Raw genomic sequence first — 17,341 nt, 5'->3', positions numbered from 1 at the left:
TGGGAAGCACAGAGAGAAGCTGGGGAACCCCCCCGCCCTGCCCCCAGTGGAGTCTCCGCAGAGCAGTGGGAGGGGACCAAGGGCACAATGCTGAACTGCTCCTCCCCACTCCGCTCACAGCTTTGCTCCTAGTCACTCACCCCTACCCCGCCCCAGCCTCCCCATCCTTCCCTCAGGACCTTCAGAGTAGCACTCGGGGCTCCCTGGGGGTTCCTACCATGTCAACATTCACATGTGGGGACGTGACCCTATACGTGCACCCCCGGGACCCCCTCCGTACTTGGCCCGGTCTGCCCATCTCAGAATGAAGTTACGGTTGGGCCACCCAGCCTGCTCCACAAATACCCTTAAGTGTGGCCTCCACTGCCCTACCCCACCGGCCCAGAGTCAGGCCAGCCCCTCGGGCACTCGCCAGCGACCTGAGCCTCACCAGGGTTGTCAGAGGATTCAGTCAGCCGTCAGTTCATCAAATGCCACGCGGGAGGTGAGTAGGTGCTCACGAAACTTCCTGCCCTTCACTGATAGGGCTAAACCCCAGGCAGGAGCCGGCTGGGTGCTCTGTCTTCTCTCCTTCCCCATCCCCCATCCTACTCTAAACTCAGGGTCCTAGAAAAAACACTGCTCAGGAAGTCAGGAGGCCTCTTGAGCAAGTTACTTGGCCTCTCCGAGTCTTGGTCGTTTCGCCTCTGTTTTCCGTGAGAACAGCCCACCTCCCTCACGGAGGGATCATAAGCTCACGAAAATCATGGAGATGGAAAAGCTCTGACGATTACTTACATGGGCAGATGCCAGGGCCTGTCATAACATAACCTCTCAACACTGGGCGGGTGGACAGACAGACGGATGGTTGGGTCCTGATGTGGGCAGGTGCGCAGGCACGTGGTTGGGGCACAGAGCTTGAGTTCTAAGTGGGCACCAGTGAGGGCTCTGAGGATCCCCTCCCCTGCGAAAGCTGGGGCTGCCCTCCCTTAAACTAAGCAGCTTCTTTTCACATGCGTGTCCTCCTTGACAGCCGCCCCCTACAAGGAGCCTTGTCCCCGAAAAACCAGACTCCCCAGAATCCTGCTGTTCCAGTTCTTATGGGACTCAGAGCTACCAGGACCTCCCTCCCGCGAGGCCCAGGAGCCTGGTGGGAGCAGGACCCATATCTGTCCAGTCACTGAGGGATCCCCATGCCCAGCACAGGAGCTGGAAGGTGCTGGTCAGTCTTGTCTTAGTGCAGGAATGGCTATGGGGGGGGGGGCGGGGGCAACGGGGGGGCCAACTTACTGGGCACACGGTTGATGGCTTTGAGGGGCCTCAGGACGCGCACGGTGCGGATGGCTGACAGGTTGATGTTCTGGAGGTCCAGGGAGTACTCCACCATCCTGCAGAGAAAGGCAGATAGTGAGGGATGGAGCAGGAGGGACACAAGGCCATGGAGCAGGCCACAGCCATCTAGCCAACCACGCACATCCATCCATGCCCATAGCTGCCTGGAGAGGAGAGGAAGGAACGGGGTCAGGATCCCAGCTGCAGCCCAGCACTTGCCGGGTGGCTCTTGCCCGTGCTTCCCCAGCAGCCTCTGAAGCAGGGAAGGCTAGCAGGGGAGAACCAAGGCAGGGGTGGGGGGCGGCTGACCCCAGGCAGTGACCAGAAGGCAAAATCACAGCTGCAGTGTCAGGTCCTGGCTGCCGGCAGAGGCCTAGAGCCAGGCTCCCAGTCCTTACATCTCCCCCAGCCCCCAGGTCCCCAGTAAGCCTGGTTTCGATGCCCAAAGTCACAGACGAGGAGAGGAGCCAGAAAGAGGTGACATCGCATGTCCCAGGTCGCCCAGCCAGGGTCACACCACATCTGCCCCTCCCTGTCTGGTCTCCAGTCCTCTGAGCCCAAACACGGGCTCGCAGCAGTCCAGATGTCATCTCCGGGGATGCGACAGGCATGCTGTACTTGGCTTGCAGGAAAAATCCACGCTCTCCCAGGCACACTCCCCGCAAGGCGCCCAGGCTCCAGCCTCAAGGGCTCACTGCACCCATCACACCAGGTCTCTGTGCCCTCTGTCCCTTCTGCCTGGGATGCTCTCTCTCATCTGTCCACTAAAACCTTTCTCATGCTTTAAGAATCCGGTGATGCCCCTTAGAGTCCTGGAAGTTTTTCCACACCAGAGTCTGCAATGAACCAAGCCAGTATAGGTGCTACAGGCCCAAGAAGGACTCAGAGCTAGCCCCCGCCCTCAGGAGTAGCCACTCAAGCCAGGGAAAGACCCAAAGGCAGAGATGACACTGGAGCCCTCACCGATCCTCCAGGACCTCAATCAAGAGGTCCACCCTCCGGGTAGGTGAAGAGTAAATGAAACAAGATGGGATTGGGAGGGAGACAAACCATAAGTGACTCTTAATCTCACAAAACAAACTGAGGGTTGCTGGGGGGAGGGGGGGTGGGGTTATGGACATTGGGGAGGGTATGTGCTATGGTGAGTGCTGTGAAGTGTGTAAACCTGGCAATTCACAGACGTGTACCACTGGGGATAAAAATATATTATGTGTTTATAAAAAAATAAAATTTAAAAAATTTAAAAAAAAAAAAGAGGTCCACCCTCCCTCACCACGTGCAACTGGCCCTGAAACACCTTGGAGGAATTTTGTCTCCTCCAGGAAGTCTTCCCAGATCTCCACTGGAGGCAGCTCTCTGGGGTCCCCTCTGTGGTTTCCCAGCTTCCATTAGATCCTGCCTGTCCTGCTCAGTTCCTACCTGTCCCTGCTCTCCCCCTACTAGGCCCTCAGCCTCAGCCTGACCCGGGGTGTGGCTCAGCAGACCCTCCCACCCTCTCCCCCCACCATCCTCCACCCTGGGGCTCCAGCACGGCCACCAGCTCCACCTGTCACTACCATCAGCCGGGAAATGAAGGCCTTTCCCACACACCAGGCAAACCTGTCCAACTGTTGGGAAGCCACCGCCCCCTCCCGCTGCTTGAAGAATTGAGTGAAAGCTTCTTTGCCTGAAATGCCTCCATCCATCCCCCAGCTTTCTGGGGCACAGGCTCTGGCTCCCATGCTCTCTCTCACCCGCAGAGTCACACACCTGCACACAACCATGGGTGCATGCACACACACTCACTTCTTGGACACCCTCATCCACACACACTCCTACCAGAGACCAAATTCAGAAGAGGGGGTGTGACCCAAAAAGTGACAGAGAATTAGAACGAGAGATGGAGACCTGGAGGACCAAGGAGGGGAGGTAGAGGAGGAAGAGGGAGGGAGCGAGGGGGAGGAAAAGGAGAGGGGAGAGGAGGGGGAGGAAAAGGAGGCTGAAGGAGGAGGAGGAGGGGAGGAAGAGGCAGAAGGGAGAGGAGGAAGGGGGGAGGAGGAGGAGAGAGGGGTGGTAGGGGCAGCCGCCAGGCAGAAAGGGTGCTGCAGGCTGAGGCCGGCCCAGGGGCAGTGGGTGGGGAGAGAGGGTGATGTGTGACGGGGCATGGAGGGAGTGGAGCTCTCTGAGGATTCCGTGCGTGGGTGAGCCAACTGTCATTTTCATATTTTGTAGAAAGAGCTCTCCAGGCAGCCAGGGAGACGTGTGTGATGAAGGCACTGTGGGGGCGGCACACACAGGCACACAAACAGGCGCTCACACTGATTCGGGCACACACACAGGCGCGCGCACGCGCGCGCGCGTGCACACACACACACACACACACACCCGGGCCAGGGAGAGCTGCCCCAGCTCCAGCCCGCCCCTCCCCCACGCCCCTCCCCCACCTGTCCTCTTCCTCCTGCCCTGGCTCCCTCCATCCTGTCAGCAGGGGCAGCACCACGCCCTGGACACAGCTGGGCTCCCCCGGCTCTGTGCAGGCTTTGCTGGGGGGTGCTGGGGTGGGGGTGCCCAGCCTCTGCCAGACTGAACCCACCAGAATCCTTTGTTTCGGGAGCCCCAGGGCACACCTGCTGAGCTCTGGCAGGTGACAGCCCAGGATTTGTTCCCATCGCCACGAAGTCTTGCAATAAAATAAATAGATGCTTCCCAGACTGAGGGCTAGACAGAAACAGCACACGGTGTCGGAGGACCTGCTGCTGCCGCCAGTTCTCATTCCATACCTGCGTTAACCCGTTTGAGCCCCCCCATTCCTCGGAACCCACCACGCCATTCCCCACGCTCCGCTGGGGGCTCCCCACTGCAGGCGCCCTCCGGCCAACCCTGCCTGACCCCTGGCCCGGCCTCACACTGCTCCAGGGGCTCCATGCCCCCCCCCAAGAAGAACCTGTGGGAGACTGGAACCCGTGTTTCTTCAATAAGCAAGGCCGCCCACTGAGACCACGCCCCTGGCCCTGCCCTGGGACAGGCCAGGACCAAGAACTGGAAACATCTACAGAGACAGGGCCTATTCTGGCCTCGGGGTGAGAAGTCAGGCTCAAGGGTTCCCTCTGTGTTTCTCTAAAACAGGGAGGGGACAGGCCCCTGTGTTCTGAATGAGCCACAGGGTGTAGGTGAATGTCACCAAGGCCCATAATTAGCCAGAGTCAGGAAGTTTTAGGATCTGAGCACCTCTCAGATCCCAAGCAGCTCGTGGGAAGCTGATCAGACTCATGCCGGTCTCTGAGGTGGACTGAAGCAGCCACATCGCCTGGCAGGCCCAGAGAGAGGCACTAGCCCAGCCTCTTGCCTTCCCCCTGACCCAACCCTCCAGGGCTTCAGTGTGGGAACACACCTTCACAGTCTACTACAGAAATGTCCCTGAGACTCATCACTTGCAGCCCTCAGGGGGTCCACTGAAAAGCTCCCATGAGAAATTTCTTGGAGAATTTAGTGTTAGGAATCTTAGCTCTGAACTTCCTGACAATCCAGTCAAGGAGGAAAGGTAATGAGTTACTGAGTTCTTAGCAAGAAAGATCCTTCCAGGAAATCCACTGGCCTAAACATTTCTCCCAGGTTCTATACCTCTCTTCTATGTTTCTACTTGGGGGTGTTATATTGTACCTACATCTTCTCTGGGGGAACCAGACAGGGTATAAACGCATTCAGTGATAAAGAACACATAGTAAGTGAACAGTGAAGAATCCAGGAGTTCTCATTCTTCTCTGAGGGGAAGAGGACAGAAAGGTGGATACTGAACAAGGATGGAAAAGATGGGCAGAACATGTAACTTAGAAGGGTGGAAACGCGGGTTTGAGTCTATCTCACAGGAACCATGATGTCTTGATGGTGACTCTGTAACTTGGGACAGTCTTCTCACAGCTCCCTGACCCCTGCCCTAGTCTGGTCACCAACCCTCTCTTCTGACAGGTACAGCAGCCTCCTGACTATTCTCCTGTCTCTTGCTTCCTCCCCCCAATCCATTCTTCAGTCAGCTAAAACCTCCTAAAATTCCAATCTAGCTGTATTGCTCCCTGACTTAAACTCTCAGTGGCTCCCCACTGTTCTCAAAACAAAGTCTAAGCCCCTCTCTGCTCTGGCTTATTCCACACTCTGTTCATACCTCCTGTCTAGCGTGGGTTCCCCCACAGCAGACCCTGAGCCAAGAGCTCCGGAGGTAATCCCAAGGAGTGTGGCAAGGGAGGGGAAGAAACAGAGAAAAGCCAATGAGGGGCTGTTCGTGAGCAGGTCACTGATGTGGACAATGGGGACACAATCGGGATGCCCTGAGAGACTATGTGGAGTGGGCCTCAGAATGGGACCAGAGGGGGTCAGGGCTGGCCAGTCACCCCTCCTTCTGAGACATACCCCCACACCAACCCCACACAGCATACAGTAGGCACTCAGGGATCTGCTTTGCATGAATAACACATGTGATGAAAGAAGCTACTTCCCTCCACACCCTGGATGACAGCTATGGGAGACACCCCCCCTTCCAAAAAAGAGAGGGTGAGGAGGGGTCACTCTATGGGCAAATAACCACTGGGCTGACTTCCCTCCGGCCCCAAGTAAGACATCACTTACGGGAGTGAGAAATTAATTCCTAATTACACAGTTACTTTATCACACAGCTTTCGGTGCTAAAAGTCTAAAAAAAAAAAATCAACAAAAACCCCCACTACCTCCTGCCAGCTCCCAAGCACCTAATTAGGTAAGTAATTTTGCTTTAAAGCGAACACTTCTGTCCTGACATCACCCCAGGAGGAGAGTAGCTAAACCCAGTTCCAGGGCTGTCCTTGAGGAGAGGGGCTCAGGTGCAGGAGTGGACTGGGAGAGGAGACCCTGGGTCCTCAGGGCACAGCCCTACCTATTCCTGCTGAGGGGCCTTCCTCCCCACCCCCAGATCCCCTGGCTCCCAAGAGAGCCTTAGAGGCCCAGGTCATGTGGCAGACACCAACCCCCAGCCACCGTGACTAGTTCAGGATGGGCATGGGACCCCAGGTGGGCCGTGAGGGGCAGCCCGGTTGCTGAGCTGGGGTGACAGGGAAGAGGGCTTTCCCTGGCTAAGCTACTGCCTGGAAACCCTTAGGCGCTAACAGCCATCTTGCCTCCATGGTGGCCTAAGAATTCTGCCAACTCAAAAGAAGGCTGAGTCCAGAGCTGGAGAGAAGCAGGAACCTGGCCATATGGTTCGAGCACTCCCTCCATCCAAATCCCAGATCTGCCCTCTGCTTTCTCCAGTTGTGAGCCAATACACTCCTTCTGAGGCTTGGGCCCCACTTGCCTTTGGTTTCTCCCACTGACGACTCAAGTGTCCTGGCTGGTTCACAAGGGTTTCCTGAGCACTATGTGCCGGGCACTTGACACACCTTCCCGTAGAGGGACTTCCGGCCCCCACTGCCAGATTTGGAAGCTGAGACTCAGAAAGAGGCCAGATCACACAGCCAGGGAGCATGGGATTCGGGAGCTCTGCGCAGCCCGCCCCCCTCCTCATCAGGCATCAGGCCAGCCGCCTTCTGGCTCCCAAGCACCCCTGCCTCAGCTGGCCAGGTAGCCAGGAAGCCCCCCACACACGGCAGTGCCTAGAATCGGGCAAGCACCCTGGGGGCAGTTTTCCCCGGTGGTTAGAGCATGGAGCCCGGATCCTAATCCCAGTGTACTGTGTGATCCTGGGCAAGTCACTGAACTGACCTCCCAGGGCTGTGGGGAAAATGATATGGGCTCCTATATGGAGTCAGTGCTTAGAACAGGGCCTGGCCCTGGGGCGCCTGGGTGGCTCAGTCGATTGAGCATCGGACCCTTGATTTCAGCTCAGGTCATGATCTCAGGGTCCTGAGATCAAGCCCCGCATTGGGTTCCTGCTCAGCAGGGTGTCTGCTTGAGTTTCTCTCCCTCTCTCTCTCTGCCCCTCCACCCGCTTGCACACACTCTCACTCTCACTCTCTCTCTCACAGGTGTGCGTGCGCTCTCTCTCTCTCTCTCTCTCAAATAAATAAATCTTAAAAAAAAAAAAAAAAAGAACAGGGCCTGGCCCAAGGAGGAGCCAAAGAAGCGCTGACAGTTCCTTTGTCACAGCCTCATTCCCTGCCTCAGCTCACACCTGCCCACGAATCGCACGTGCCTGCCTACACCCCTCCCTGAATCCCACCTCCTGCCTGAGAAAGCCCAGCAGGAAGGGCCTCTGGAAGCTCTGACGTGACCCCAGCACCGTCTGCCACGTGCCCTGCCTTCCAGGATGGTGTGCACACCCCACATTCCCACAGTGCCCTGGGCTTTTTCCAGGATACCTGCCTTTGCATCTGCCCGACCTACCCGGGGCCCCCAGAAAGGCCCAGGGCCCACTCCTGAACTAAGCTCGCCTGCCCTGTCTCCCAGTGTCCTCTAGGAGGGCACCTCTGGCTCTGATATGTGCTCTATCATGTCCCAATTCCTCAGGGCAGGGCCTGGCTCAGAGTCCCAGCTAGGTCCCCGGTGTCCCAGCCCAGGGCGGGCTCTCCATGCCAACTTGTCAAACACAGAACTTGAGGGACAAGATCAGGAAAAAAAAAGCCTGGAGCTGACAAGAAGCAACATAAAATGACTGAGATTTAACATCTTTCCAGGAAATACCCCTCCCAGGAGATGATTTCTGTGTGTTGCTGATAAAAATAGGGTGTTTCCTCAATCTTTGCAAGGGGCCCACGGGGGCTTTCTTAAAATGTAATTTAAGAGGTAGCTAATGGAAAGGAAGCTGAGATCCTGGAAATGGCAGATCATCTGTCAGGAGGCAGCCCTGTGATGACTCAGGCATGCTCTAGCGGGTGACTAGACCACTAGCCCACACCGCTACCCCGCACTTAGCGCATAGTAGGTGTGCAGCTGAGGGAGGTTACGGAGGGAGGAAATAATGGAAAGAGAGAATTAGGGAGCAGTCACATTAACCCTTGACTTTGGCCAGCACTTTCTGGTTTACAGGTCACTTCCACCCATACACCCTCACACAAATCCTATGAAACCAGAAAACAGGGATTCTAAAACCAACTTGGGCCAAGTTGAGTCAAAGAAAGTTCTGGGGCCTCAAAGTCAAAGGAAAGGCTGCATACACAGACCCCAGGCAGGTGGGACCCAGGGTAGCCCCAGGGACCACAGCAGCAGGAGACCCGCATCTTCTCCATGCAAGCCTCCGCTCGATGACAATACTCCAGTGACTTCATCTCTAGGTACAGCTGCCACACAAATACAGGATTCCCAGGTAAATCAGAATTTCAGATCAACAATAACAAGTCATTTTTAAGTATAGGTCCCAAATATGCCTCCCGATGTCCGCTTCATGAAATTTTGCACGTTACACTAGCCTCCTCTGGGTACAACCAGTGGACACAGCTGCTGGGAGCCAGACACCCTAGGCTCTACCAGACTTTAGGGAGTAAATGTCCCTCTCAGAGGACTCAGCCGGCAGCCCTCTGAGGGCTGGTAAAGTTGCCCAGGTCCTCAGGGGCAGGTGGACTGGAATATTTTGGCCTCTGAAAAGGTAAAACCCTTCGTGCTGTGAGTCAGCATGGGCTCTGGGCCAGCCGTATGTGAGCACATCCCAGATCTGGGCCCTACAAGCTGTGTGACCTGGGGCAGGTTGCTACTCTCTCTGAACCTCCATTTCCAAATGTGCAACATGGCATTAAGCACCCCTTCTCCCAAGTTCTCGGGATTGTGAGGACGTAAGGGAGCGCAACGCCGTCAGTAAACACCACTTCTGGTAAACCTGCTGATTTCAGCCTACCCCGGGCTCCCTTCCCAGCTCTTGGGCGAACAATCCTGGCATTTTGCAAAGTCTAGGCTTCCCACTCTCAGGCCACGTGGCATGGGTGGGGCCCGGACTCGCGATCGCCAATCAGAGCACAGCTTCATCCCAGCCGCAGTGATTGGCTCAGGAATGAGCACATGACCCACGCCGGCCACTCCAAGTCAAGGAAGCTACGTTCCCAACTTGGAGGGACTGTGAAAGGGAAGGTCCCCTTCCAGTGAGTCCAAGAGAAGACTCTGAGGCCGGGGCTGCCCTCTGCCACCCGCACCCTGGCAGGAAAGCTGCCGGGATGTATGTCAGCACAGAGCAAGGAGCAGAGCTGTAAGATGGAAGGACACAGTGTCTAGTGATCTCTTCCAGGATTCTGGATCAAATGGGCCCTGAAGCTGGAGACCCCGCGGCTTTCAGGAAAGGAAATGATAAACTCCCCTAAACCAGGATCGGCAGGTTTCTATCCCGTGTAACCGAGAGAGGCCTTCCGGATTCATGATTGACTGGTGTCGGCTAGTCAGCCTGTGGCCTGAGAATCTCCGGCGACTTAACCCTCAGCCCTCATAGCGTGTAGCATCTTGTTTCCATGGAAACAAACCTGAGTGGTTATCATTGCTCTCATCCACTCTACTCCACAGCAAATGAGAAAAACATCCATCCCAAGGTTCCCACTGGAATCTTCCCAGTCCACACCCACCCAAGGCCAGTTCAGCTTAAAGAAAGTGGCTCCACACATGGGTGGCTCAGTCAGTTAAGCACCTGCCTCGGGCTCAGTTCATGATCCCAGGGTCCTGGAACTGAGCCCAGCGCTGGGCTCCCTGCTCAGCAGGAAGTCTGCTTCTCCCTTTCCCTCTGACCCTCCCCCCTGCTCATAGTCTCGCTCCCATGCTCTCTCTCACTCTCAAATGAATTTTAAAAAAAATCTTGGAAGGAAGGAAGGAAGGAAGGGAAGGGAGGAGGGATGGAGAGAGGGAGAGAGAGAAGGGTAGGAAGGAAAGGGAAGGAGGGAAGAGAAGAAAGGAAAGGAAGAAAATGGTTCCAGATACCCTCTCCTGCAGCTCCACAGTGCCTGGTCACAACAGATTCCAAACAAACAAGTCATGGAGACTCCCCCTCCATGCTGGCCCAGAGCCAAGCTCTGGGGACTCTGGGATGATGAGTCAGCCTCAGCCCTGCCCTCAGAGCCCCAGTGCTTGGAGCAGACAGACCTGTAGAGCCCAGGATAAATCAGGATGTAAAGACAGGAAGACCAGGAGGGTGCCCAGGTCTTGTTGACATAAGGAGTGCTTCCCTGACTCACAGATGATGCATACAGAGTCATGCCAGAGGGAGGCCAGCTCCAAAGGCTCCTGGAAACAGCCACAATGATGACACTCTGACTCCCATAACCGCAGCCCAGTCTGTGAGCAGGGACAGACCTCTGCACAGCCTGCATGGGTTGAATGTGACTTTAGACTTCTCAACAGATCACACACCTTGCCCTGTCAGCCCACGCAGAGCTCCAGAGGCTCCAGTGAGGCTTGGTAACATGACAGGGCCACAGCTTTGGCCAAGAGCAGACAGAGAAACTCAGACCCTAGGAGAGGAATGTGGCACACGCTGAGAGTTGCCCACGTAATGTGCACTCTCTCTTCTTCCAATCCTGCCTGGCCCCAGGGAACAATTCTTGGCTGATGGAGCCAAATTCAATGATGTTTTCTATTTTGCTGGCTATCCCTGGAGCTAAACGTGGCCACAAGACCCAGTTCTGGCCAAGTGTGCTAGCACGGAGGAAAGATCTAGGAAAGAAAATGTCTTCCTGATCCAAGTAGACAGGCACGACTGGCACAGCCCTGTTTCCTTTCATCCTTCCCTCCTTCGATGCAGGCACGAAGCCCACAGCTTCAGCAGCTACCTTGTGACCATGAAAGGAAGGCCTGGAAAATCACGGCCCCCAGATCACAGAGCCATCATCAGCACACATCGACTTCAGGACTTCATGTTATGTTGGAAAAAACACCCCAGGATTTGCTCGAGCCACCGCTGGTTGAGTCTTCAGTTACTTGCAGCCAAATGCTCCCCAGCAAGTTAAACAAAACCAGGACTCAACTCCAGCCTCTGGAGCCTTGCTCCCTGGGTTCACCTTCCGGCCCTTTCCCTTACCAGCCTGTGACCGTGGGCAGGACTCTTCCTGCTACCATGCCTCATCTGTGAAATGCAACTCACCACAGTCCATCCCTCGCAGAGCCAGTCTGAAGATGAAACCAGCAGATGCCCAGCTTGGCCCCGCAGTGAGCACTCAGCAAACAGTAGATGTTCTTACTTTTTATCACACCCCAGATGGAGCCGAGGAAGATTCAATTCCCTTTGCTTTCTAAAGAACCATGGACGGGCACTTCGGACAAAAGGACCTCCCAGCAAGCAACTGCAGACGGGACGTGCCTGCCTGCTCTTTTTAGAAAGCTCCAGTCTGGGGCTGAGGAACAATTCTTATTGACATTTTGTTTCCCCAGAGCCTGTAAAAGTCAGGATGGGCAAGCTGTTCCCGGTATGTGCTCACTCGCGCCCGAAAAGAGGTTCCCAGGGTCTGATGGACACAGACCAGCCCCTCCTTCTCGCTCCCCGGCTGAGGGGCTGAGTTACTGACATTACTGCTATCTGTGTTAATATTTTTAATGATGATAAGAAATTCCTAGGGGGAGTCCCCACACTTCTGTTCACGAAGTACGTCTGCCTGTCATGATCTGTCATAATACTCAGATGCCGGCCCCAGATCAGAGATGGGGCCCTCCTCGTGCTTCTTCCCCAGAACTGGGAATTGTCATCTCCACTGGAATCTCTCCTGGTCAAGGGTATCTTGAGGGTCAAATGAGTGAGAGCACCTGCACTGGGGCCACCCGGGTGTTTGGTTAAAACGCAAATTCCTAGGCCCTCCATACCCAGATCCCTGGGTCTGGATCCTTGGGGTGGGAGGCCCGGGAACCTGCATTTTAACATGGACCCCCAGAGATCCTGTTGCTCCTTGAACTTTGAGGAGCACTAAAAAGGGGGGCAAAGCTGTGCATGTGTCTGAGGAGTGGAGAGGTTGGTTGCCCATTCCTGGTCTGCTCGTGGTCATCCCTTAGCTTTGTCACTTTCCTACACCGAGGCCCTCTCTGGGATGCCATCACAGTTGGAAGTTTTCAAGGGCTTTCTGACTCAAGGCAGCTCCTGTCCCCTGCATTCATCCAAGATGGGGTCCTCACCAGCTATGCCCTTGGCAAGACTCTGCCTCAGCCTCATTCTGGAGAGGTCCCTGCAGCCCAGCCCCCAGCCCTGGTTCACCTAAGAAAATCATCACTGGAATTCCTGGGGAAGCTTTTAACAGAAGTGCCCAGGCCCCACCCCACAGATGGCAATGGCCATTCAGGTTTTTGGTTGGGGGAGGAGGTAGAATTACCAGCACAATGCACCGAGAGAGATATAGACATAAAGAATATCTCAAGTTCAACAGTAATGTCATTGACTGTTTCATGACTTCCTAATAGATAAGAGCAGAAAAGTGTAGTTCAGATAAGACAGTAAGGTGGGTTCAAGTATAACCCATGCTTACTGGAGGTTTGTCCCACACTGAAAGAGAGTCTGTAGCGAGGTGCCCCAAGGCTCGCTCTCCTAAGCAGATCAAGCACAGGAAGTAAATGTAATGAGTGATTGAATCAGGACTCCAAGGGATCACTGTAAGAGAAAATTAATGGCAAAACACGCAAAGTTTGGTACTTGGGTTAAGAAAAGGTCAACTGTGTCTAGTTCCAGGGTGGGAGAGACCTGGCTTGGAAAGTGAACACAAAGGGCATGGCAGGGAGCACAGCCACTCAGCAGGTCACCACGTGGCACGGGGACAAGGACAAGGCCCATTCTCTCTGCCCCGTGAGCTGTCATTGGGAGTTTGGGGACCTACCCCAGGCCAGGCACCGTGACAGCCTCAAGTGAGCCCAGCAGATGAGGTGGCCTCGGCTGTCCTCTAACCTATGATGGCAGGTGTTGGGGACATTCCATGTGAAGAAAGGGAGGGTGCCTAGGTGGCTCAGTCAGTTAAGCATCTGCCTTCGGCTCAGGTCATGATCTCAGGGTCCTGGGATAGAGCCCTGCATTGGGCTCCTTGCCCAGAAGGGTGTCTGCTCCTCTCGCTTTCTCCCCCTCTACCCCTCCCCCTACTTGTGCGCTTTCTCTTTCTCTCATTCTCTCTCAGATAAATAAAATCTTTAAAAAAAAAAAAAAGGAAAGGAAAGGAAAAGGAAAATGAGAGGGAGCCTCAAGGAGGAAAGGAACCGCCTTCCAAATTCTGAAGGACTGTCATGAGTCTGTCAGAGATGACCTCCCCTGCAGGTTCTGGGGAACTCTGTTATCAGGCCCCTGCCTCCCTCTCTGTCCCCATCTTTGAGTACCCGCCCATCCCTGGGGATCCTTAAGCTCCCAAATTCCCCTCCTACACCTTCCCCAAACAGCCCCAGGGGCCCTCTGCAGGCCATCCCCTCTCCTTTAGACACTCTGTCCTCATCCTCTGCCCGTTCAGCTCTTACTCCCCGCCCAGGCCTCTCTTCTTCAGGGGGCATCCACCACCCCCCTGTGTAAATCAGGTCCCCGTTCCACAACATCATGGTCCTCTACACTTCCTTGCAATAGCACTGATCCCAATTTAGAATTTACTTAGCATCATATTCTCTGTTTTACATGTTTTCTTTTTTTTTTTAAGATTTTTTTTTTAAGATTTTATTTATTTATTTGACAGACAGAGATCACAAGTAGGCAGAGAGGCAGGCAGAGAGAGAGGAGGAAGCAGGCTCCCGGCTGAGCAGAGAGCCCGATGCGGGGCTCGATCCCAGGACCCCGGGATCATGACCTGAGCAGAAGGCAGAGGCTTCAACCCACTGAGCCACCCAGGTGCCCCTTACATCTGTTTTCTAAACCATGAGATCATAACGGCATCTGTCTTTTTCAACCCGAGGCCCGGCATGTAGTAGGTGCTCAATAAATACTGATTTTGTAAACAAACAAGTGAGTGAATGTTCCCAGCAGATGGGAACTACAGGAAGACAAATTTGGCTCAGCGAAAGAAAGAATTTTCTAGCACATCGGGCTGTCCCCATTTGGTATCGGCTGCTAGGTGAGTTCCCCACAGTGACAGCATGCAAGCAGGGACTGACTGGATGTGGAGGTGAAGGCTCTGACCTCGAAGGAACCTTCCAGCGTGGAGACTGTCTCCTCCACAGCTTGAAAAAGGAGCCAGTAATTTGGGGAAGGGGAGGAGCAGGAAGGAAGAAAACGTCCTTGGGATGTCAGGCCCGTTACTCAGGAAACCTAACATTTATAGCACCAAGTGGGGCTGGGACTGGGGAGCTGGGCTGTGGAGCCTCGGGTTGTGGCTTCCCATCCTGCCCTCCGCACCCACACCATCCCTAGGCACAAAGGACAAGGACGACCTTGAGAATAAGACAGGTCTGGGTCACCCAAATGTGTTCATGACTCTAGTAAAAAAGTCTCCATTGAACCTCCCCCCAACCAGGACCAGCTACATAATTTGTGGGACCCAGTGCTAAATGTAAATGCAGGGCCCCCCTTCAAAACCTAGAAAGAATTTCAAAACGGTGACATAGCAGAGCATTAAACCCGGCACGCCCCCCCCGTGACTGCGCATGCGTGCAGCCCTTGCTCTCCCGGCCCCCGCCCCTGCCACCGACCCCACACCTGCCCAGCGGGATCCTGGCCTAGAGACCCCACCCGAGGACCAAGAGAGATACCAGGGACCTCACCAGTCCTCACTCTGCTCAGCTTGGATTTTCAGTGTCTTAATTGAGCAGAGGGGGGAACTCAGTAAGCAACAGAGACTCTTCAAGTCAAAAGGGCAAGGTGGGGGTGCTCGTAGGAGGCACTGAGTGGAACCGGCAAAGCAAATGCCTTCCCCCAAGCAGGAGTCAAGAACAATTATCCTAAAACCTGGAAGTAAGGCACAGGGAGGGCAGTATTTCTCACCGTGTCATTTAGGAGCATTACTTAACAGACCCAGCTAAAGATTATTTCACTATCTGGGGGAATATCCCTTGGTTAATTCACTACTGACTGTTAATTAAAGGTCTGGCTGCTGTGGAATCACATTAACCTGCAGTTTTGTAAGTGATTTCTGCACAACAGAAAAGATAACCCAAGTTATCGTTTTATGACCCTATAGGTCGTTAACCAGTTTTGATTCCAACCTAACTCTCTCATCCCCACATTTTCTCTCCAATGCCTGCTTTCCTAATTCTGCCGACTACCAACTTGCCGGTTCCTCATTAAGACCGGGGCTAAATCACGTGCCTTTTAAGATTTGTGTGCAGGTCTTTTTTTTTTTTTTTTTTTTTTTAGTTCTTTGGAGATTATGCTTTGACTTCAAGGTCAGGAAAGGACTGTTAAGAAGCCTACTTTGTATCCATAAGATGAGAGTCGAATGAATATCACACCCATAAAACAAGAATGGGTCTGAGAAACCCAGGAACAAGAAATGATCTTGGGAATTAACAAGACACAGGGGAGACAAATGATTCCAGGAGGGGCAGTAACTAGAGGAAAGGACATCGTTGGTGACTCAAAAGACAAGTCAACAAATTCTCCTCTAGTACAGACGAAACCTTTGAGGGAAAAGAGGGTAAATGCAGAGAACAGATACAGGAGGGAAATACCCACTTCATGGGACTGCCAGCAGGCAGCAGAGAAGAATGGGCAAAACCCAAAAAGCCAAAAAAAGAAATATATATATTTTTTTGATGTGAAGGAAAATACCAGTTCTAAAAGGCTCCATGGGGAGCAGTTCTATGCCTAAACTTGCCCTAGTGAACTGCCTGAATTCTGAAGGTGAGGAGAAAACCCTACAAGGATCTGGCAGGGAAGCAGCCAGGAAGAGGAGTCAGACCTGTCCTGGACTCGCCCGCAATTCGAGCTTGTGGATTTCAATGGGACCACCTGCAGGGCTCTGAGGAGAGAAATTATGATTCCAGAGTGAAGCAGACAAAAACTGTCCTTCGCACAAGATCAAAGGAATGTAGGTTTGGAGAGACAACTCTGAAAAATTACACTATCCAAACACCTTGTCCTTAAAACAACAACAAACGACTTAAGGATGGCCTCCAGCCAAAGCAAAATGAGAAGGAGAATGAAAGACTTGACCACAGGAGGGGCACAGTTCACAAGAAACCGTATGAACCCAGCACAGCTTCCAGCAAGGTCCAAGTAATTGACAGGGTGACGGTGAAGTTGAACTCTGTTCTCAGGAAAGCCTGCTGAGCAGAGGTGTAATTTTTTTTTTTTTTAAACACTGGTGGACAAATCATTTCATTTCAGAACATCCCTGTGGATTTCAGCATACACTTAGTGGTACTGATTTCCCATCTCGGCTAGGTGCCTGTCCTCCCTCCTTGCCCTGTCCCAGGGGCACCTCGCACACAAGCACGCACACACGCACACACACTGACACACATACGTGAGTACTCGCACTGTCACAGACACCCACACGTGCACACTTGCGTGCACACCTGCAGGCCTCCAGCCTTTCCCTCTTCCCCTCTGTCTCTTCCCCCTCTCAGTTCTGCCCTGTTGACCCATTACTGGGCATGATGAACACCTGCTTGTCCTCCTCCTCTTGTGTGTCACCTCCTCAGGAAAGTCCTCAAGCCCCCAAGCCACCATGTTGTCTCAGAGATGCTCTCAGAAAACCACAGAGCTTCTCCCAGAGCTCTTGTCTGTGTGTGTGTGGCATGTTCACCGCCATAGCTGGTGGATGTCTCTCCCTGCACGGTAGCTGGGAAGGACAAGGCCTGTTCTGTGTTTGCTGTTCTTCCTACCCCACGCCTAGGACAGTGCTTCGAAGGAGCTCATTCGACCCTTGGCTGTTAGATGAATGCAGGAGTAGCCACCAGCCCAGTCTGACCCAGGAAAGCGGGAACAAGGTACAAAGCAGGGTCCAAGAGGCTCCAAATGGGCTAACCTGCAACCTGGCTTCCCTCTGACTGTAGTTTGTGTCTTGACAGAAATAACCACAGTTTGGAGTCACACAGTGCCCGAGTTGGGGCTGTCTCTGACCTGCTGAGCGATTTAGGGTAATCGTTAACATTGATTGGGTGCTCATTTTGATAGAGCCATACTTATCCCCATTTTACAGATGAGGAAACTGAGGCTCAGGTTAAGTTTCTTTCTCAAGGTCCTACAGTTAGTGTGAAACAGACCCGGTATCAGCAGACAGTGCAGGAGGACACA

General features: G+C 53.8%; 1 protein-coding gene across 2 annotated transcripts in view; it reads right to left on the bottom strand.

Annotated features, from left to right (window-relative positions):
• CACNA1I (calcium voltage-gated channel subunit alpha1 I) overlaps nucleotides 1-17,341 on the bottom strand; it is a 116,796-nt gene that overhangs the window by 66,448 nt on the left and 33,007 nt on the right. For both annotated transcript variants that reach the window (XM_047742647.1, XM_047742648.1), the window contains exon 5: nucleotides 1,270-1,367. In XM_047742647.1, the coding sequence (XP_047598603.1) occupies nucleotides 1,270-1,367 (98 nt within the window). The remainder of the gene's footprint in view (nucleotides 1-1,269; nucleotides 1,368-17,341) is intronic.

The sequence above is a fragment of the Lutra lutra genome, chromosome 8, assembly GCF_902655055.1.
Source record: "Lutra lutra chromosome 8, mLutLut1.2, whole genome shotgun sequence".
Lineage (NCBI taxonomy): Eukaryota > Metazoa > Chordata > Mammalia > Carnivora > Mustelidae > Lutra > Lutra lutra.
This window is presented reverse-complemented; position numbering and strand designations above follow the sequence as displayed.